Source organism: Pristiophorus japonicus, chromosome 6 (genome assembly GCF_044704955.1).
Source record: "Pristiophorus japonicus isolate sPriJap1 chromosome 6, sPriJap1.hap1, whole genome shotgun sequence".
Lineage (NCBI taxonomy): Eukaryota > Metazoa > Chordata > Chondrichthyes > Pristiophoridae > Pristiophorus > Pristiophorus japonicus.
Genome location: NC_091982.1, coordinates 169,329,850 through 169,353,837, shown reverse-complemented (window position 1 = coordinate 169,353,837; position 23,988 = coordinate 169,329,850). Strand labels below are relative to the sequence as shown.

At 43.6% G+C, this 23,988-nt stretch overlaps 1 protein-coding gene across 1 annotated transcript in view; it reads right to left on the bottom strand.

Moving 5' to 3' along the window:
* Positions 1 to 23,988, bottom strand: part of pccb (propionyl-CoA carboxylase subunit beta) — an 83,273-nt gene that overhangs the window by 54,957 nt on the left and 4,328 nt on the right. Inside the window, exon 2 of the mRNA XM_070883372.1 lies at positions 4,087 to 4,206. Coding sequence (XP_070739473.1) covers positions 4,087 to 4,206 — 120 coding nt within the window. The remainder of the gene's footprint in view (positions 1 to 4,086; positions 4,207 to 23,988) is intronic.

The window sequence follows — 23,988 nt, the reverse complement described above, 5'->3', positions numbered from 1 at the left end:
ATAGAGGAGCCTCAGCCAACAGGTTCGAGGCTCTAACTCCCTGTGTGGACGAGAGCAGGGACTGCAGGGAGGATGAGCAAACTGACCACAGCACCGTGGTACAGGGGGCCATTCAAGTTGGGGAGTAAAAATAAATGTGGTAGTGGTCGGGGACAGTATAGTTAGGGGGATAGATACTGTTCTCTGCAGCCGAGAGCGTGAGTCCCGAAGGCTATGTTGCCTGCCCGGTGCCAGGTTAAGGACATCTCCTCTGGGCTGGAGAGGAAGTTGAAGTGGGAGGGGAAAGATCCAGTTGTTGTGGTCCACGTAGGTACCAATGACAAACAAAGCGGTTCTGCTGAGGGAGTATGAGCAGCTAGGGACTAAATTTAAAAGCAGGACCATAAAGATAATCATCTCTGGATTGCTAACTGAGCCACGAGCAAAGTTGCATAGGGTAAATAGGATCAGAGAAATGAACGTGTGGCTCAAAGATTGGTGTGGGATGAATAGGTTTCAATTCATGGGGCATTGGCACTAGTACTGGGATGGGAGGGAGCTGTTCCATCGGGATGGACTTCATTTGAACCAGGCTGGGCCAGTGTCCCGGCGAATCGAATAACTCGGACTTTAAACTAAATAGTAGGAGGGGACGGGCGGGGAAGGGATCCGGAGAGCGTAAATTTAAAACGTCAAAGGGAAAGACAACAAAAATGCAATAGGGGTAATGACAATCAGAGTATGACAGAAAGGGACAAAGCGTGTACACACAAGACAAAATTAAAAGCTATATATCCGAATGCACGATGCATTCGTAATAAGACAGATGATATGATGGCACAAATAGAAATCAATGGGTATGATCTGATTGCCATTCCAGAGATGTGGTTGCAAGGTGACCAAGGCTGAGAACTGAATATTCAGGGGTATCTGCCATTTCGTAAGGATAGGCAGAAAGGAAAAGGAGGTGGGGTAGCTCTGTTAATAAGGGATGAGATCAATGCAGTCGTGAGAAATGATATTGGTTCAGAAGATCAAGATGTAGAATCAGTTTGGGTAGAATTAAGAAATAATAAGGGAAAGAAGTCACTGGTAGGAGTGGTCTACAGGCCCTCAAACAGTAGCCACACTGTAGGACAGTATAAAGCAAGAAATAATGGAGGCTTGTAAGAAAGGTATGGCAATAATCATATTGATTGGACAAATCAAATTGGCAAAGGTAGCCTTGAGGAAGAGTTCAGAGAGTGTATGTGGGATGGTTTCTTGGGACAATACGTTGTAGAACCAACCAGGGAGCAGACTATTCTCGATCTGGTTGTGTGTAATGAGTCTGGATTAATTAATGATTTCTTAGTGAAGGATCCTCTTGGGAAGAGTGATCATAGCACAGTAGAATTTCAAATTCAGTTTGTGGGTAAGAAAGCCAGGTCTCAAACTAGTGTCCTGAACTTAAATAAAGGTAAATACAAAGATCTGAAGGCAGAGTTATTTAAAGTGGACTGGGAAAATATATTAAACGGTAAGCCTGTAGAAGGGATGTGGCAAACATTGAAGGAGATATTTCATAACCCTCAGCAAAGATATATTCCAGTGAGAAACAAAGACTAAGAGAAGGATGGATCATTCCTGGCTAACTAAGGAAGCAAAGAAAACAAAGGCATACAATGTTGCGAAGAACAGTGGAAGGCTAGAGGATTGGGAAATTTTTAGAAACCAGCAAAGGACGACAAAAAAAATGGTAAAGGCAGAGAAGATAGCAAGAAACATAAAAACAGATAGTAAGAACTTCAACAGGTATATAAAAAGGAAGCAAGTAGCTAAAGTAAATGTTGGTCCCTTAGAGGATGAGACTGGGGAATTAATAATGGGTAACAAGGAAATGGCGGAGACTTTGAACAAATATTTTGTATCGGTCTTCACGGTAGAAGACACTAAAAACATCCCAATCACTGATAATCAAGGAGCTAGTAGTGGGGGCATTAAAACAATCACTATCACTAGAGATAAAGTACTAGGCAAACTAATGGGACTAAAGGTGGACATGTCTCCTGGACCTGATGGCTGCAGAGATAGTAGATGCATTGGTTGTAATCTACCAAAAGTCCGTGGGTTGGAAAACCGCAAAGTATTGCTCCTATTTAAAAAAGGAGGCAGACAGAAAGCAGGAAAATATAGACCGGTTAGCCTAACATCTGTCATTGCAAAAATGCTGGAATCCATCATTAAGGAAGTAGTAGCAGGACATTTAGAAAATCAAAATGCAGTCAAGCAGAGTAAGCATGGGTTTATGAAAGGGAAATCATGTTTGACAAATTTGCTGGCATTCTTTGAGGATGTAACGAGCAGGGTGGATAAAGGGGGAACCAGTAGCTGTCATGTATTTGGATTTCCAGAAAGTCTTTGATAAGGTGCCACATAAAAGGTTACTGCACAAGATAAGAGCTCACGGGTTTGGAGTAATATATTCGCGTGGAGAGAGGATTGGCTAACTAACAGAAAACAGAGTATCGGGATAAATGGGTCATTTTCAGGTTGCCAAATTATAACTAGTGGGGTGCCACAGGGATCAGTGCTGGGGCCTCAACTATTTACAATTTATATTAAATGATTTTTCTGAAGTGACCGAGTGTAACGTAGCCAAATTTGCTGATGATACAAAGATAGGTGGGAAAGCAAGTTGTGAGGATGCTGTAAAGAATCTACAAAGGGATATAGATAGGCTCAGTGAGTGGGCAAAAATTTGGAAGATGGAGTATAATGTGGGAAATGTGAGGTTATCCACTTTGGTAGGAAAAATAAAAAAGCAAATTACTATTTAAATGGGGAGAGATTACAAAATGCTGCAGTACAGAGGGATCTACATGAAACACAAAATGTTAGCATGCAAGTACAGCAAGTAATTAGGAAGGTAAATGGAATGTTGGCCTTTATTGCAAGGGGGATCGAGTATAAAAGCAGGGATATCGTGCTCCAACCGTACAGGGTGTTGGGAAGACCACATCTGGAGTTCTGCATACAGTTTTGGTCTCCTTATTTAAGGAAGAATATACTTGCATTGGAGGCAGTTCAGAGAACGTTCACGAGGTTGATTCCTCAGATGAAGGGGTTGTCATATGAAGAAAGGTTGAGCAGGTTGGGCCTATACTCATTGGAGTTTAGAAGAATGAGAGGTGATCTTATTGAAACATATAAGGTTCTGAGGGGGCTTGACAGGGTAGATGTAGAGAGGATGTTTCTCCTCATGGGGGAATCTAGAACTAGGGGGCATAGTGTCAGAATAAGAGGTCGCCCATTTAAAACGGAAATGAGGAGGAATTTCTTCTCTGAGGGTCGTGAATCTTTGGAATTCTCTACTCCAGGGAGCTATGGAGACTGGTCATTGAATATATTTGCGGTGGAGATAGACAGATTTTTGAATGGTAAGGGAGTCAGGGGTTATGGAGAGCGGGCAGGGAAGTGGAGTTGAGGCCAGGATCAGATCAGCCGTGATCTTATTAATTGGTGGAGCAGGCTCAAGGGGCCAAATGGCTGACTCCTATTTCTTATGTTCGAATTCATTTGCCAAAGCGACATTTTAGAAGGGGATTGTTTCAGCACTTTTCATAAGTGCAGTTCCCTCTTGCTCTCCAAGGAGATAACAAATGGAATTTTAAAAATAAAGCCTGAATCAACAGGTTTACATTAACTTAAAGCAGAAAGAAAGTCTGGAGGGAGTTGGAGGAGGGGCAGGAGTACTTTTTTGTTCAAGGTATTCAAATTTTTTTTGAAGAAGAAAATTATATTCTTGCCATGAATGTGATTTTTTTTTTTTTAAATCCTCAATTTTTCTGATGCTCTGAAGACAGGACTGTGAAAAATCTGCATCTTCAGGCCAGTTTGAAGTTTTCCTGGGGCCAGGCAGCTCGTGGACAACCTTCAGGCCAGTTTGAAGCTATAGCCACTGCTTCTTTTGGACCGAATCTGTAATTGGCATCACCCAAGTGGCCAGGTGGGGAAGAGGACGCTACTTAATGTTAGCAAGAAGACTGTTTAAAACCAAAATTTATGGCTGGACTGTTGTTTCTGCTATAAAAAAGGCCATGCCATATCCACACACCCTGATGTTACCTTATTGTCTTCTGTGCCCATACCAAAATCCGAACATCTATGTTCCACAAACTTGTCATATTCTACAAAGGAGTCAGAATCCAGGAGCAGCTGGACACGTTCCCTGGCAGTCAGCTTTCCCTAGGTAGACACAAACATAGATATCAATGACAGTCATTCGTCTAGATTAATTAAAGTCATGACTATTTCCAGGAATGCAAAAAAGGGGAAGAGGAAAAGAAAAGAAAGAACTACTGTATCCAATGGGCTTTTAATGAGCAACAAAAAGTTACATGTGTTTGTTGTATATATAGAAGCTACAAAGAATTTGGCATGTCTTAAGATCCACTTTGAAGCCTTTTTAAAAGTACTGTAATATTTGTAATATTTTTCCCAAGCTTCCTAAACAGAAAAGGTACAGTTTATCAGCTCACATTCGGTACTATTGGCAACTAAATGCTACTCCTGAAGCCCTTCCTCCACAGAAGTGTCTGCAACAGTTTCATGAACTACTGTATCTATCTTTCAGATGAGACATTAATCTCAGGTGGACGTAAAAGATCCTATGGCAGCACTAGTTTGAAGAGCAGGGTAGTTCTCTTCGGTGTCCTGGCCAATATTTATCCCTCAAATCAGCATTACAAAAACAGATGATCTGGTCATCATCACATTGTTGTTTGTGAGAGCTTGCTATGCACAAATTGGTTGCCACGTTTCCCACAGCGATCACACTCCAAAAGTACTTTATTGGTTGTAAAACGCTTTGAGACGTCCAGTGGTCGTGAAAGGCACTATCTAAATGCAAGTCTTTCTTTCTAACCTTCATGTATTCCGAAAACTGCCCATCTAATTTAACTAGACAATTGAACAGTAAAACTTACAGAATTATTAGTATGTTTTATGAATTACATGGCTTTGGATAACAATACGACAACAACAATTTCTATTTATATAGCACCTTTAACGTAGTGAAACGTCCCAAGACACTTCACATGAGTTTTATGAGATAAAAAATTTGACACTGAGCCGCACAAAGAGAAATTAGGGCAGGTGACCAAAAGCTTGGCCAAAGAGGTAGGTTTTAAGGAGCGCCTTGAAGGATGACGAGAGATAAGAGAAGCGGAGCGGTTTACATAAGAACATAAATAGGAGCAGCAGGCCATTTGGCCCCTCAAGCCTGCTCCGCCATTCAATAAGATCATGGCTGATCTGATCTTGGCCTTAACTCCGCTCCTAGGCCTAGACTCCCTTGTCGTTCAAAAATCTGTCTATCTCCATCTTAAATATACTCAATGACCCAGCCTCCACAGCTCTCTGGAGCAGAGAATTCCAAAGATTCACGACCCTCAGAGAAGAAATTCCTCATTTCTGTTTTAAATGGACGAACCCTTATTCTGAAACTATGCCCCCTAGTTCTAGATTCCCCCAGAAGGTGAAACATCCTCTCTGCATCTACCCTGTCAAGCCCCCTCATAATCTTATACGTTTCAATAAGATCACCTCACATTCTTCTAAACGGCAATGCATATAGGCCCAACCTTTCTTCATAAGACAACCCATTCTTCTCAGGAATCAACCTAGTGAACCTTCTCTGAACTGTCTCCAATGCAAGTATATCCTTCCTTAAATGAGACCAAAACTGTATGCAGTACTCTACGTATAGTCTCACCAACACCCTTTACAGTTGGAGCAAGACTTCCCTACTTTTATACTCTATTCCCCTTGCAATAAAGACCAACATTCCATTTGCCTTCCTAATTACTTGCTATACTGGCATGCTAACATTTTGTGTTTCATGTACAAGGACCCCCAGGTCCCTCTGTACTACAGCATTTTTGTAATCTCTCCATTTAAATAATAATTTGCTTTATTATTTTTAAAGCAGATAACCTCACATTTTCCCACATTATACTCCATCTGCCAAATTTTTGCCCACTCACTTAGGCTATCTATATCCCTTTGCAGGTTCTTTGTCTCCTCTTCACAACTTGCTTTCCCACCTATCTTTGTATCCGCAACTTTTTCTACATTACTCTCGGTCCCTTCATCCAAGTCATTAATTATAGACTGTAAATAGTTGAGGCCACAGCACTGTGGCACCCCCACTAGTTACAGTTTACCAACTTCAAAATAACCCATTCATCCCGAATATCTCTTTTCTGCTTGTTAGCCAATCTTCTAGCCATGCATATTACCCCCAATTCCGTGAGCTCTTATCTTGCACAGTAAACTTTTATGTGGCACCTTATCGAATGCTTTCTGGAAATCCAAATGTACTACATCTGCTGGTTCTCCCTTATCCATCCTGCTCGTTATATCCTCAAAGAACTCCAGCAAATTGTCAAACATGATTTCCCTTTCAAAAAGCCATGCTGATGCTGCTTGACTGTATTATGATTTTCTAAATGTACTGCTACAATTTCCTTAATAATGGACTCCAGCATTTTCTCAACAAGAGATGTTAGGCTAACTGGTCTATAGTTTCCTGCTTTCTGTCTCCCTCCTTTCTTAAATAGGAGGCAATACATTTGCAGTTTTCCAATCCACTGAGATCGCTCCAGAATCCAGGGAATGTTGGTAGATTACAACCAATGCATCTACTATCTCTGCAGCCATTTCTTTTAAGATCCCAGGATGCAGGCCATCAGGTCCAGGGGACTTGTCCACCTTTAGTCCCATTAATTTGCCTAGTACTTTTTCTCAAGTGATAATGATTTGTTTTAAGTTCCCTCCCTCCCTATAGCCCCTTGATTATTGGGATGCTTATAATGTCTTCTACCGTGAAGACCGATACAAGGGAGTTTCAGAGCTTGGGGCCTAGACAACCAAGCATGGCCACCAATGGTTAAGCAATTATAATCAGGACTACTCAAGAAGGCAGAATTAGAGGAGCGGGTTGGAAGATTAGACATAGGGAGGGACGAGGCCATGGAGGGATTTGAAAACAAGGATGAGATTTTTGAAATCGAGGCATTGCTTAACCCGGAGTCAATGCAAGTCAATGAGCACAGGGGTGATGGGTGAGTGGGACTTGGTGCGAGTTAGGACATGCGCAGTCGAGTTTTGGATGATCTCAAGTTTACACAGGGTAGGATGTGGGAGGCCAGCCAGGAGTGCGTTGGAATAGTCAAGTCTAAAGGCATGGATGAGGGCTTCAACAGCGGATGAGCTGAGGCAAGGGCGGAGACAGGCGATGTAATGGAGGTGGAAATAGGTAGTCTTAGTTATGCTGCGGATATGTGGTCGCAAGCTCATTTTGGGATCAAATATGACACCAAGATTGTGAACTGAATGATTCAGCCTCACAGAAGTTGGGGAGATGGATGGAGTCAGTGGCTAGGGAACAGAGTTTGTGGCGGGGACCGAAAACAATGGCTTCGGTCTTCCCAATATTCAATTGAAGAAAATGTCTGCTCATTCAGAACTGGATGTCGGACAAGCAGTCTGATCATTTAGAAACCGTGGAGGGGTCGAGAGAAGTGGTAGTGAGGTAGAGCAGGGTGTCATCAGCATACATGTGGAAACTGACGCAGTGTTTTCAGATAATAATCGCCAAGGGGCAACATGTAGATGAGAAACAGAAGGGGGCCAAGGATAAATCCTTAGGGGCATCATAGAAAATTACGACACAGAAGGAGGCCATTCAGCCCATCGTGTCTGTGCCAGTCAAAAAAGGTTACCCAGCTTAATCCCACCTTCCAGCACTAAGTCCGTAGGTCTGTAGGTTACGACTCGTCAAGTGCACATCTAAGTACCTTGTAAATGTGATCAGCGTTTCTGCCTCTACCTCCTTTTCAGGCAGTGAGTTCCAGACTGGATGAAGAAATATTTCCTTATCTCCCCTCTAATCCTTCTACCAACTACTTTAAATCTATGCCCCCTGGTTATTGACCCTTCCTATACACTCTATCTAGGCCCCTCATAATTTTATACACCTCAATTAAATCTCCCCTCCGCCTCCTCTGTTCTAAGGAAAACAGCCCCAGCCTATCCAATCTTTCCACATAGCTAAAGTTTTCCAGTCCTGGCAACATCCTCGTAAATCTCCTCTGCACCCTTTCTACTGCAATCACATCCTTCCTGTAATGTGACCAGAACTGCTGCAGTACTACAGCTGTGGCTTAACTCTGTTCCTCCACAGGTAAAGCGGTGAGCGGTGGGGGGTGGGGGCGCGGAAAAGAGAAGCCGTTGCAGATGATTCTCTGGCTAGGATTAGATAGATAAGAATGGAACCAGGTGAGTGCAGTCCCACCCAGCTCAACAACGATGGAGAAGGATGGAGTGGTGAATTATGTCTAAGGCTGCAGACAAGTCAAGAAGGACGAGGAGAATAGTTTGCCTCTGTCACAGTCACAAAGGATGTCATTTGTGACTTTGATGAGAGCCGTTTCGGTACTGTGGCAGGGGCGGAAACTGGATTGGAGGGTTTCAAACATGGAATACAAGTATAAACATGCTAAACAACAACTTGCATTCATAAAGTGCTTTTAACAGAGACTTCTCAAGGCGCTTCAAAGACGTAATCAGACAAAAATGGATGCCAAAACAAAGAAGCAGATACTAGGAGGATGGCCAAAAGCTTGGTAAAGTGGCAGATTTTAAAGAAGACTTTAAAGGAGAGGACGGTGGAAAGGTGGAGAGCGTGGAGCCTGAAATACTAAAAGCATAGTCACGAAAGTTGTGTGTTGGGGGGGGGGGGGGGGCGGCGGGCGGAAGGCATGCAGAAAAAGTCACTGAAACAGTAAGGATGTAACTACACCAACTTTGAAATTTACAGCACAGAAGGAAGCCATTCGGCCCATCGTGTCTGTGGCGGCTGAAGCAGAGCTATCCAGCCTAATCCCACTTTCCAGCTCTTGGTCCGTAGTCCTGCAGTGCATATCCAAGTACTTTTTAAACACGTTGACGGTTTCTGCTTCTACCACCCTTTCAGGCAGTAAGTTCCAGACCCCCACCACCCTCTGGATGAAAAAAGTTCTCAACTCCACTCGAATCCTTCGATCAATTACTTTAAATCTATGCCCCCTGGTTATTGATGTCTCAGCTGAGGGAAATAGGTCCTTCCTGTCCACTCTATCTAAACCCTTAATTTTCTCCCCCCTCAGCTTCCTCTGTTCCAAAGAAAACAACCCCAGCCTATACAATCTTTCCTCAGCTAAAATTCTCCAGTCCAGGTAACATCCTCGTAAATCTCTTCTGTACCCAAGTGCAATCACAAATCATTAAAACGTTGGGAGTGCTCACAGAAAAGGGCATACAATGGCAAATGCTATTCTAGATTGTAAACATGGGGCATTGAAAATAAAAGACCTGGACGCCCGTTTTCGCGCCACAAAGTGCGCCTAAAAAAATTCTCGGTATTCTCCACCTCCCTGCAGGTCCTCTGGCCCTCAGCGCAGCACGAGCTGTGGGTGGGGGGGGGGGGGGCGGAGCCAGGTCCCTGCGCTGAAAACAGTGCCGGGACCTCTGCACATGCGCGCTACAGTGGGCACGCAAGTGCAGTAGCTCCAGGCGCCCAAAACTGTGTGGGAGGGGCCCGAAGCACGCAGCCCCTAGCCCTGGCCGAATGGCCTCACTGGGACTGCGTGAATAAGGCTCCTCCCACGGCCAGCTCCTGCTTCCCACCCCCCCAACCAGACCCGACACCCGCTTCCCCCCCCCCCCCCCCCGGACCCGACCTCCGCTCCCCCTCCGGATTGGACCCGACCCCTGTTCCCGCTCCGCCCCCCGACTGGACCCGACTCCTGCTCCCGCTCCTCTCCTCCCACCCCAACTGGACCCGACCCGCGCTCCCGACTCCCGCTCCGCCCGCCCCCCCTCCGACTGGACCCGACCCGACTCGACTCCCGCTCCCCCGGACTGGATCCGACCTGACCCTCCCCCTCTCCCTCTCCCTCTCCCTCTCCCTCTCCCTCTCCCTCTCTCCGACCCGAACCGAACCTCCCGACCCGACCCAACGCCACCTACCTGTAAATCTGGTGCTGGGGACGGGCCCTGCCCGAAGTCTCGGGCCGGCCCGTTCAGCCTTCGGTCCCGAAAGGCCTGCCTGAAGCACTTTCACACAGGTAGGAAGATGGTTTATTTAATCTTTTCTTTGCTTATAAATGTTTATTCAGGTTGGATTTATTTGTATAAGTATAAATAAGGATTTATTATAGAATTTAATGACTTCCCTTCCTCCCACCCACCTCATTCTGGACACCTAATTTGTAACCTGCGCCTGATTTTTTTTAATGTGTAGAACAGGTTTTTTCAGTTGTACAAAAATCTTCACTTGCTCCATTCTAAGTTAGTTTGGAGTACGTTTTCACTGTGGAAACTTTGAAATCAGGCGTCAGTGGCCGGACACGCCCCCTGTTGAAGAAAAAATTCTGTTCCAAAGTAGAACTGTTCTACCTGACTAGAACTGCAGAAAAAAAAATGTGGAGAATTGCGATTTCTAAGATAGTCCGTTCTCCACCAGTTGCTCCTAAAAATCAGGCGCAAATCATGTGGAAACTTGGGCCTATAGAAAGGGCACAGTGATGATTTCTGTTAGATGAAGTGTGCGCGTCTCTTGTGTTTCACACCCGATAAGCAGTACTTTACACCTACACTCCAATGGCTTAAATGTTCATAAAACAACAAACCACAACTGCAAGGGGAAGGGCACATGCTAATAAGCAATTAGCAAGCAGGAACAAATATCATCAATCAAAAATAGGCAGTCAACAAAGGGCTACCAATAGTAAGGGGCATAAGAGGAAACCAATGAAGTTGCTCCAAATTCTTTTTGAAAGTGCCTTCAATTGTTATCTTAGTTTCTCACTAAGATGAACAGCTTCATACTGGAAATAAGATTTATTACACAATAAAGACACAAATGAACAAAAAAAATATGAAATTATAACAGTAGTATTTTGTCTGTAATGTGTTCCACTGAAAGTTTGTCTCCATATAAGAAACCCAAAACTTGAGTTGAATGAAAAGGATCCACAAGATAATAAACTCCTAAAATTCTCTGCAAGCCATCTGCACCTAGAGATTTATTTTAATGATTTTACAGCAAAACTGGTCATTTATAGCCAGAATACGCTATTTGCAAAACCTGTCTGCTCCCCAGCATGTGATTAGGAACACTGGATTTGTTTTGTATAAAAACATTAAAAGAAGGTAAAGCATGAACTTTATTGAAGTAACTGTCAGGAAAATCAAAGTTAGTTACTAGATTCAAGGGACTATTTATTTAGCAAATGAAGCACAGTATATCTAAAGTGAAACTTGCACTTGTAGTGGTGAGGTAGAGCTGGGTGTCATCAGCGTACATGTGGAAACTGATGCCTTGTTTTTGGATGATGTCGCCGAGGGACAGCATTTGGATGAAAAATAGGAGGGGGGCCAAGGATAGATCCTTGGGGGACACTGGAGGTAATGATGCAGGAATGGGAAGAGAAGCCATTGATTTTCTGGCTACGATTAGATAAGAATGGAACCAGACGAGTGCAGTCCCGCCCACCTGGACGGTGGTGGAGAGGCGTTGGAGGAGGATGGAGTGGTCAACCGTCTCAAAGGCTGCAGACCAGTCGAGAAGGACGAGGAGGAATAGTTTACCTTTGTCACAGTCACAAAGGATGTCATTTGTGACTATGATGAGAACCGTTTCGGTACTGTGGCAAGGATAGAAACCGGATTGAAGGGATTCAAACACAGTTCCAGGAAAGATGGGCATGGATTTCGGAAGCGACAACACGTTCAAGAACTTTGGAGAGGAAAATGTTAGGGATGGGGTGCTCGCCCCATTTTATTTACAAATGAATCAACCAATCTCCTATTGGGGGAGTTAAGACCCAAGTTAAAGGGCAGGCGATTACTGGACTAGGTCATGTAGATGTAATTTTATTTCCATTTTAAAAACATAAATTCTGTCCTCATTTTTATATATAAATATTTTTGATTTTCTATTAGTCATTGCTAAATAGCAAAGTTACAGCAACTTGGGAAACAAGAGTAGTGTTGGATAGAACCTGTAATTTTTTTTTGGTCTTGTGTGACCCCTTCAAGGGGCTTCACAGACCATTCAAAATACCGAGCATGCACAGTTTTTACACTGAAATGCCAGCAAGCAGCCTGCATGGGTTCCTTGGAGCAGTGGTCATGTACCCGACAGGGAACACTGCTTAGAACATAGATTAACTGCACTGCAACTGAGAACTTAGTGCAACTAAATTGAAATACAACGTGTCCATTATAATTGTGGAAACAGGAATTTATAAACAGAAAACTTTAGCACAGAAGTATGATAAAAAACATCACAAGTAGTAAGGATTTATAGGCAGGGAGAACATTTGTTTTTAATTCCAAAATGCTCAACAAATTTATATTCCATTGAAAAATAAAAACTCCACGGGTAAAGTGATCTATCTGTGGCTAATTAAAAAAGTTAAGGCTAGTATTAGATTAAAAGAGGTTTATAATCTTGCGAAGAACAGTAGTAAGCCTGAGGATTTGGAAAAGGATGACCAACAAATTGAGAAAAAAGGAGAAAATAGAATGAGTAAACTAGCAAGAAATATAAAAACAGATTGTAAGAGATTCTACAAGTATGCAAGAAGGAAGAGAGCAGTAAAAGTAAGCGTTGGTCCCTTAGAGGCTGAGACAGGTGAAATTATAATGGGGAATAAGGAAATGACAGAGACTTTAAACAAATATTTCTGTCTTCAGTCAAAGATACAAAAAGCATACCAAAAATAGTGGGAAACCAAGGGACTAAGAAGAGTGAGGAACTTAAAGCAATTAATATCAGTAGAGAAAAATTACGAGAAATTAATGGGACTAAAAGCTAAGAGATAACAGATGCATTGGTTGTAATCTTCCAAATCTAGATCGATCCCAGCGGATTGGAAAATAGCAAATGCAATCTTGCTATTGAAGGAAGGAGGGAGAGAGAACACAGGGAACTACAGACTAGTTAGCCTGACATCAGTAGTCAGGAAATGCTGGAATCCATTATTAAGGAAGTGGTAACAGGGCACTTAGAAAATCACAATGCGATTAGGTAGAGTCAACATGATTTTATGAAAGGGAAATTGTATTTAACAAAACTATGAGTTTTTTGAGGATGTAACTAGCAGGGTAGATAATGGGAAACCAGTGGTGTCAAGATCCACGGCGTGGCCCTGGACAACGTGGACCACTTCCCCTATCTCGGGAGCCTCCCATCAACAAGAGCAGGCATTGATGACGAGATCCAACACTGCCTCCAGCGCACCAGTGCAGTCTTCGGCCACCCGAGGAAAAAAAGTGTGTTTGAAGATCAGTCCCTCAAAACTGTCACCAAGCTCATGGTCTACAGGGCCATAGTAATACCCGCCCTCCTGTATGGCTCAGAGACGTGGACCATGTACAGTAGACACCTCAAGTCGCTGGAGAAATACCACCAGCGATGTCTCCGCAAGATCCTGCAAATCCCCTGGGAGGACAGACGCACAAACATTAGCGTCCTCGTCCAGGCCAACATCCCCAGCATTGAAGCACTGACCACACTTGATCAGCTCTGCGGCGCAGGCCACAAAGTTTGCATGCCAGACACGAGACTCCCAAAGCAAGCGCTCTACTCGGAACTTGTCCACGGCAAACGAGCCAAAGGAAACGTTACAAGGACACCCTCAAAGCCTCCCTGATAAATTGTGACATCCCCACTGACACCTGGGAGTCCTTGGGCATAGACCGCCCTAAGTGGAGGAAGTGCATTCGGGAGGGCGCTGAGCTCCTCGAGTATCGTCGCCGAGAGCATGCAGAAATCTAGCGCAGGCAGCAGGAGCGTGCGGCAATCCAGGCTCCGTGCCCACCCTTTCCCTCAATGACTATCTGTCCCACCTGTGTCAGAAACTGTGGTTCTTGTATTGGACTGTACAGCCACCTAAGAACTTATGCTAAGAGTGAAAACAAGTCTTCCTCGATCCCAAGGGATTGCCTATGATGATGATGACATTTGAATTTCCAAAAGGCATTCGATAAGGTGCCACATAAAAGATTGCTTCGGGCTCATGGGGTTGGGGGCATTATATTAGCATGGATAGAGGATTAGTTAACAGGCAGAAAACAGAGTAGAAATAAACGGGTCATTTGCTGGTTGGCAGGCTGTAACTCGTGAAGTGCTGCAAGGATCAATTTTTGGGCCTCAGCGATTAACAATCTATATTAATGACTTAGATGAAAGGATCAAATGCAAAGGATCCAAGTTTGCTGATGACACTAAGTTCGGTGGCAAAGTAAGCTGTGAGGAGGACACAAGAAGGTGGCAGATGGAGTATAATGTGGGGAAATGTGAGGTTACTCACTTTGGTAGGAAGAATAAAAGAAACAATCTTTTTTAGATGGTGAGAAACTATTAAATGTTGGTGTTCGGGAAAGATTTTGGTATCTTCGTACAGGAAACACAAAGTTAGCATGCAGGTACAGCAAGCAATTAGGACGGTGAATGGCATGTTGGCTTTTATTGCAAGAGGGTTCAAATACAAGAATGAGGAAGTCTTACCACCACACACGGCTTTGGTGAGACCACACCTGAAGTACTGTGCACAGTTTCGATCTCATTAATCGGGGAAGGATATACTTGCCTTATAGGCGGTTCAATGAAGGTTCACTAGATTGATCCCTGAGATTGTCCTATGTGGAAAGATCAAGTAGATTGGGTCTATTCACTCTGGAGTTTAGAAAACTAAGCATTAATGAGACCGCCTATTTCCGTAACATTGCCCATCTCCGTCCTTGCCTCAGCTCATCTGCTGCTGAAACCCTCATCCATGCCTTTGTTACCTCTAGACTTGATTATTCCGATGCACTCCTGGCTGGCCTCCCACATTCTACCCAAGTAAACTTGGAGGCGATCCAAAACTCAGCTGTCCATGTCCTAACTCGCACCAAGTCCCGTTCACCCATCACCCCTGTGCTCGCTGACCTACACTGGCTCGCGGTTACGCAAGGCCTTGATTTCAAAATTCTCAATCTTGTTGTCAAATCCCTCCATGGCCTTGCCTCTTTCTATCTCTAATCTCTTTCAGCCCCAGAACCTGAGGACACCATCCACCGTGTTGTGTGGCACTACCACCATGCTAAATGGGATAGATGCAGAACACGGCATCCATGAGGCACTGTGAGGCATCAGCAGCAGCAGAACTGTATTCTACTACTATCTGTAACCTCATATCCTGGCATATTCCTCACTCTACCATCATCAAGCCAGGGGACCAATCCTAGTTCAATGAGGAGTACAGAAGAGCATGCCAGAAGTAGCACCAGGCACGCCTAAAAATGAAGTGCCAACCTGGGGAAGCTGCAACACAGAACTACATGCATGCTAAGCAGTGGAAGCAGCATGCTATAGACAGAGCTAAGCAATCCCACAACCAACGGATCAGATCAAAGATCCTGCCACATCCAGTCGTGAATGGTGGTGGACCATTAAACAACTAATGGGAAGAGGAGGCGCCATAAATTTACCCATCCTCAACACGTGAGTGCAAAAGACAAGGCTGAAGCATTTGCACCCATCTTCAGCCAGAAGTGCTGAGTAAATGATCCATATCGACCTCCTCCCAAGGTCCCCACCATCACAGCAGCCAGTCTTTAGCCAATTCGATTCACACCATGTGATATCAAGAAATGGCTGAGCATACTGGATACAGCAAAGGCTATGAGCCCCTACAACATCCAGGTTGTCATGCTGAAGACTTGTGCTCAAGAACTAGTCGTGCCTCTAGCCAAGCAGTTCCACAACAGCTACAACACTGGTATCTATCAGACAATGTGGAAAACTACCTAGGTATGTCCTGTCCACAAAAAGCAGGACAAATCCAACCTGGCCAATTACTACTCCATCAGTCTACTTTCAATTATCAGCAAAGTGATGAAAGTGTCGTCAACAGTGCTATCAAGTGTCACTTACTCATCAATAACCTGCTCATTGATGCCCCTTTGGGTTCCGCCAGGACCGCTCGGCTCCAGACCTCACTACAACCTTGGTCCAAACGTGGGCAAAATAGCTGAATTCCAGAGGTGTGGCGAGAGTGACTGCCCTTAATATCAAAGCAGCATTTGACGGAGTGTGGCATCAAGGAGCCCGAGTAAAATTGAAGTCAGTGGGAATCAGGGGGAACTATGTGGCCTGCCCAGCGGAGCTGATCAAGTGTGGTCAGTGCTTCAATGCTGAGGATGTTGGTCGAGGACGCTAACGTTGGTGCATCTGTCCTCCCAGGGGATTTGCAGGATCTTGCGGAGACATCGTTGGCGGTACTTCTCCAGCGACTTGGTGTCTACTGTACATGATCCATGTTTCTGAGCCATACAGGAGGGCGAGTATTACTGCAGCCCTGTAGACCATGAGCTTGGTGACAATTTTGAGGGCCTGGTCTTCAAACACTCTCTTTTCCTCAGGCGGCCGAAGGCTGCACTGGTGCACTGGAGGCGGTGTTGAATCTCATCGTCAATGACTGCTCTTGTTGATAGGAGGCTCCCGAGATAAGGGAAGTGGTCCACGTTGTCCAGGGCCGTGTTGTGGATCTTGATGACTGGGGGGCAGTGATGTGCGGCGAGGACAGGCTAGTGGAGGATCTTTGTCTTACTGATGTTTAGCATAAGGCTTATGCTTTCGTATGCCTCAGCAAATACATTGACTTTGTCCTGGAGTTCAGCCTCTGTGTGCGCGCAGACGCAGGCGTCGTCCGCGTATAGAAGCTCAACGACATAGGTTGGGGTGATCTTGGACCTGGCCTGGAGACGGCGAAGGTTGAACAGGTTCCCACTGGTTCGGTAGTTTAGTTCCACTCCAGCGGGGAACTTGTCGACTTGTGAGGTGGAGCATGGCAGCGAGGAAGATTAAGAAAAGGGTTGGGGCAATGACGCAGCCCTGCTCGACCCCAGTCCGGACATGGATTAGGTCTGTGATGGGGATGTTGCACTTTATCAGGGAGGCTTTGAGGGTATCCTTGTAACGTTTCCGCTGCCCACCTTTGGCTCGTTTGCCGTGAAGGAGCTCCGAGTAGAGCGCTTGCTTTGGGAGTCTCGTGTCTGGCATGTGAACTAAGCAACGCCACAGGAGATCCATTACTTAAAATAAAAGATAGTTCCTTGACCTTAATGTACTCTCAAAGAAAGGCAAGCATCTGAAGCTAAATCTGCTGCAAACTGGTAAAGAAGGTGGATTTGTGGCAGAATGCATATCACCCCGCTGTACTAAAAAAGGAAACCGATGACTCACAACAAGGTGAAAGTGGGTTGGTTTGAGAAAAGTTGCACAACCAAATTCAGCAATAGTAATCTATAAACTTGCTGTCTCGCTCAAAACAACCGAGGCAAAATAAAAACACAGTAATGTTGAAAAAGCACACAAGTATTAAATTTGTATTGCTGACAAATTGACAGCTGAGTTCCAGAACTTTGTTCAGCCATAAACATTTGGTAGGAATGACAACAACTTGGATGAATTAGTCCACATGGCTACTCATACAGGTTTGCATCTACCTTTACCACTGAACATTCAATCCAATTAACCTGGGATACAGCCAAATCAATTGTAACTTCAAGATTGTTGACACTAACATTCTCAAGGAGTGCACTACCAAAGTATTCTAAGCTGTTAGTCTGGTTAGATTAAATGTATCATCTCAATTGGAAATCAGTTTTGGAAGTTTGATGTTCTTACAAATACTTTCACACAACGCAAGATTGACATTGGAAACAGCTCCAATGCATCCACTTCTAAAGAATGACTAGAAGAGACCTGCTTTGACTTGAATGCGCCAACAAGAGATCACTCATCACTTGCGAAATCATGGTTCTGTTTAGTAGACCCATTGTAAATCTGTAGCTTGTCCCTTGGGATCCCACTACAATTTCTGCAAAACACAGTGCTCCCAGGAAAGACCAGTTCAAAGTTACAAAGACATCTACATTTGGTACACTTGTCTCCAGATATTAAAAGAATCATGTATTTAAGTAGAGTCTGATTCCAGTCCAATGGACCTCAATGGAAAGTTAGAAAAACAATGATGAAAATTTTCACCATTGCATTTAAAAAAAGTCAAATACATCTGGGAGTTATTTAACTTCAGCCCATGATTTGTGTGCTCAAAATCGTGAGCATGAACCACACTGTATCTTGTAAAACAGAAAACAAAAGGCACAAGAACAAAGCAACACATAAAAGGAGATAAGGACTTCACATACAAGGACAAATGATAATGTCAGGACACAAAGTCAATGTAAGAACATATGGTAATACAAGGACACTAAGAGTATCATGAACCGAAAACAATGGGGAATTTTAATAAAATGTTTAAGAGAATCAGATTAGCTCCGAGGCATGGAAATTTAAAGTGCTTTGTAAAGTAGAATAAAAACTCAACCGACAAGTGATCACATCAGACAAATGTCAGGATGACACCGCACTTGGATTTCCAGTTGCTGGTGAATATTGTGGGGATTATTTTGTACAGTGGAAAATTTCTGGAAAATATTTTGCCAAATCATAAATGAAAATGGACCTACGAAGATGCAAGAAAGGACTCAAGAACATTCCCTACAGAAAACAACTTTTATAAACAATGCAAGAAACAGATCAACAGTACAAAACATCAGTGCACGCCACAATAAAACAATGGGACAATGGTTAACCCCAGGGTCTTCACACAGTAAGATGCAGATCTTACATTTTTGATTGCAATATGTTTTGTGTACACTATATGAACATAATATACAAGATCATACAATAAGGAGAATATAAGGAAGAGTGGAACAAAAAATATCTACTTAACATTTGTTTATTTTAAGCCCCAGTCCCATTTCTGCACTCAGTCTACAGCCTGTTTATATGTTATTTTTATTATCTACATCTTTCATTATCTTAAATCTTATGCACCTCTAGTTCTTCCTCTCCCCATTCTATTCTCAAAAGAAAAAAGAACCCAAAAGGATTTAATTTATTGGGTAATTAAAGTTTTAGGAACAGCAGTATTCGGCCCATCAAACCAGCTCCACTATTTTGTTACCCATGGCAGCTCCATTTTTGAATTCTAATTTCACACTTTCAGGTGTGACCCTTGGCTCAGCGGTTGGACTCTCACTGCTGAGTCCATGGACTGAGTGTTCAGGCCACTGCAAAGACCCAAATACATGTGGCTTACATATCAGAGCAATACTAAGTACATTGTCATACACCCAAGATCCCCAAAATGTCTTTGCCATTTAAAATAAAGGGTGTAGAAAAACAACCAAATTGATACTTGAATTGTGGAATAGTTCCAGTGACATCACAGTGCAGTCTGATCTCAACCGTACATTTATCAACATGAAATACAAACTATCTACTGGAAATTATCAGGTGTGCTGTAATATTTCATTGCTTCACATAGCCCTCCATTACTCTCCCATAAACTCATTTTTATTAGCACACCATTGCTAGTTCTCTTATTTATTTCCATTACTGTAAATGAGAAGTGAACAGGAAAAGGCCAGTCGATCCATTAAACTATTCCCTTTTCACTGATTCAATGCCATCTACCCACCCTCTCACCGTATCCACCAAACGCTCCCTCTCCAGAAAAATATCTAATTCCCTCTTAAAACTCCTTATACTATCCACTTCAAATGTTGTGCGTGTTTTCTCCATTTCTCATTTGCAACTTTATTTTTCTTTAGCCACCTAAAAATGTAAACAATTTGACATTTCTGCAAGGAATCTTCAGCACGAAGATAACAGAAGCTGACCAGCAACAGCACACAAACTCTCTCCTAGGAACATACACAACATTGCAAAAAAGGATAAGAGGGAAGAATCACTAAACACACATGTACCCAAGTGGAGAAATTGTTAGTGGATGATGATAAAAGCAATATGCACATTATGAAATGATTGTCACACCTCTCCTACTTTGTTACAGTGATTGATTCACACATCAAAGTAAAGATGGTCTGGTTGGCTACATTGAAGAGAGGGTGTGCTGTGAAAACTTCAAAAACTGTTGGAATATTAATTACCCGAGTTGTAATGTCAGTGTTTGAAAAATGTCCCTGTAATATGGTCTATTCAATTGTTAAGCATTCAACCGAATATTATAGGAAATTCATTATTCATTAAAGAGTTTCTATGCATTAATAATAAATAGTTAAATAGATACAGAGAGGAAATACAAGGTGTTATGAATCAGAGAAGATGAGAAATGACTATTATACTATATATAAAAACTATTTAAATCCTTGTATGGAAAGTTATTTACCTTTACTGCCACAAAAATATACCTTTTTATGTTAGTGGTTCACAGGCTAAAAAGCTATGCACAAACTGAATTGTTAAACTTTTAAAGTACTGCACACTCACCCAAGGTTTGCTTGTCCCAGCATTGATAAGCTGCCAATTTCAACTACATTTTTTGCTTGGGTACATTCTTCAGGTTTGCTTTTCATTGGGAAGTTGCATTGGTGGAAAATCAAAGTGACAGTGAGGCAAACAATCTAAAAGTATGTAAATTACTTTCAAGTTAAAAGTAAAAAGGAGTTTGAATAAGTAGAAAGCGTTACAGTTGATTTTATTAGAAAATAGGAAGAGAATGAAATGAATAAGATCATTTTGTAAATTATATTGTTTTGGTGTTTGATTTAATAATTTAGTGTTAATAGGGCCAAGTTTTGGGCCACGCCTAGAACGGCACAGTCCCGACATGGACGCCCGTTTTTCGCACCTAAAAGCGCGACAAAAATGTACCTTGCAATTCTCGGGCTCCCTGCTGGTCCCTCGGAGCTCGACACGGCGCACAGACATCAGCGGGGGGGGGCGGAACTACAGAGTCGCGCCAATTCTGCAAGTGCAGTGGGGGGGGCTAAATCAAATGAGAGAACGTCGTGTCGGCAGCCCTGCGCATGCGCGTTGGAGCACGCGCAGTAGCCCATAAACATTGGCACTCGGCCATTTTTAAAGGAACTTGAAGAAAAGTGCTGATTTGTCTCATGGACCTCTGGAAAGGCATGGGATTGAATTTTGGAGATTTTTTGGTGTCTGAAAGAGTGCTTTTACCAGCACTGTTGAATAAATCACCTGCTGAAATCAGTGAGTGCTGCTTTTCACTGCTAAACTTCCAGAACATGTGCTGCATAGGTGCATGCAAAATAAGGACTGTGTGTTTTGAAAAATAAGAGTGTCAATACAATACAGCAATGGAACAACGTCCACCAAGAACAAAGAATTACTTGCATGAGGAAGTGGAGATATTAGTCAACGTCATTGAGCAGAGATGGCAGGAGCTAAATACCAGCAACAGAGGTCGCATAAAAGTGCCACCTAAAGAAATGAAGAAACGTTGGAACCAAGTTGCAGAAGATTACTGCGCAGTAGTGCATACCATGAGATCTGGAAGCCAGTGTAAAAAGAAATGGCACGACCTTGGTCAAGTAGTTAGTATAAGTAATATTTTCATTTTTTAATGTAATCGTAATTGTAATGTGATTATCTGTATGTCCCACCCTGCAGAAAGACGCACTCAGTAAAGTTATATTTTACTCTTTGAAGAAATTGGCCCACAAAAGGGAAGCAACTCGAACAGGAGGAGGCACGCCCAATCTGCATCCACTGACACCCTTGGAACAAAGGGTAGCTGCTATGATGAGTCGTACATGGAGAAAAGCAATCGGTATAGCACAAGCTGGGCCCGCACGCAAGGAAGAGGGCAAGTCCTGAAAATGCACCGTGGCCCTTCAAATCAACCTGCTGCCTGGCCTGCTATGTGTGAGAGTACTCATGCCACCCATCCTGCCCCCTCCCTTGCTGTTAAACATTTGACTGTTCTGATGTATTTGGCAGAACATGATGATGATGATGCTGATGCCAACCCTGAGGATCCTGAAGATACAGAACAAGAACCAGTACAACCAAATGCGGACGATCCAGACTGGATGACGGCGGCGATGACTGAAATGTCTACGGGGAGAGCATCTAAATTAATGTTTATAAGCCCCCATTAAGAGGCATCAGAGTTTCAACCTCTTGCATAGGTTCTGGTTCCACCTTCCATGGTTTTGATTCCAATGTTGCGGGTCCCAGTGGTGCTGCTGGTGTAATGCAGAAGTTTACAGCCAGTGCACCATCGTCCGAGCCTGCACCTCCCACTCGCATAGGTTCTGGTTCCACCTTCCATGGTTTTGATTCCGACGTTGCGGGTCCCAGTGGTGCTGGTGATATAATGGAGCAATTTACACCCATTCACCCACCATCCCAGCCCGCACCTCTCTCCCTAGTACTGGCGTCTGTAACACCGAGCGTCCCACCGTCCCAGCCCGCGCCCCACTGTGTAGTGGTGCCGTTTGGAACACCGAGCGACCCGCCGTCCCTGCCTGCGCCTCCCTGTGTAGTGGTGCCATGAGGCAGATCCAGGCAAAGGAGGAGAAGATTGGAGACATGCTCTCCTGAGATGCAGCGTGCAACAGATGCGGCTCAGGTTGTGGCATTGGGTATGGAGACCAATGAGCTTAACCGATCACTCATCGGTAGCGTCAATGCAGTGGGTGAAGAGCTGACGGTCCTGACGGGAGAAATAGCAGTAATGACACGGGAACTTAGGGAGGGAATGTCCGAGGGAGTGCAATCGACGGCACGAGCCCTCATGGAGATAGCTGCTGCAATAAGGGCACACAGCCCCACCAATCAAATGACACCCCCATGAAGAAGTGAACATTCACTGAGATATGGATGAGACATGGTTGCAGCCTTTCTTTGCTGCTTTTGTTCTTGTTCTTGATGTAGCTGTAGTAGCGTTTTTCAAATTGAAATTGTTTTGTAAGTTTTGTAAATTTACAACTTATAAGTGATCTTAGAGTTTTTAAGTGATCTTATAGTGTAAATGGTCTCACATTTTGTATCTTATTTAATGTTGCACCTAAAAAGTGATCCTGAAGTCTAAGTGATCTTAAGAGTGCAAGATTTTTCACATTGAAATTATTTTGTAACTTTACAAGTTTATAAGTGATCTTCAAGAGTCATATTAAAAAGTAAAGTTTGATACAACAAATATTTTATTAGTGACATTAACTTTTCAATAAAATATTTTTTCATTAAAACAACACAACGTAGGAACAACTCCAAAGAATAAACATATCCATGCACAACAGTGGTCACAAAGCCCTTAGGCATCAGTAATTGAAGCGTTCACGGATGAGCTGCTGGCGCAGGGCTTGTGCAATCGTTAAAGGAGCACGATGGACGGCCCTCCTCCGACCTCGTGCTCCGGCATCAGGCACTTGCATGCTTTCCTGATCGTCATCATCGTCATCATCATCCTCATCCTACTCTTCCAAAATACTATCATCAGGCACTGGACCCTCACGTGGGTCTTCTGGTTCGACTACCAGCTCCTGCTGCCTCATGATGGCGAAGTTATGGAGCATGCAGCACACAACAGTGAACATAAGAACATAAGAACATAAGAATTGGGAACAGGAGTAGGCCATCTAGCCCCTCGAGCCTGCTCCGCCATTCAACAAGATCATGGTTGATCTGGCCGTGGACTCAGCTCCCCATAACCCTTAATTCCCTTATTGGTTAAAAATCTATCTGTGACTTGAATACATTCAATGAGCTAGCCTCAACTCCTTCCTTGGGCAGAGAATTCCACAGATTCACAACCCTCTGGGAGAAGAAATTCCTTCTCAACTCGGTTTTAAATTGGCTCCCCCGTATTTTGAGGCTGTGCCCCTTAGTTCTAGTCTCCCCGACCAGTGGAAACAACCTCTCTGCCTCTATCTTGCCTATCCTTTTCATTATTTTAAATGTTTCTATAAGATCACCCTCTTATCCTTCTGAACTCCAACGAGTAAAGACCCAGTCTACTCAATCTATCATCATGTGACCCCCTCATCTCCGGAATCAGCCTAGTGAATCATCTCTGTACCCCCTCCAAA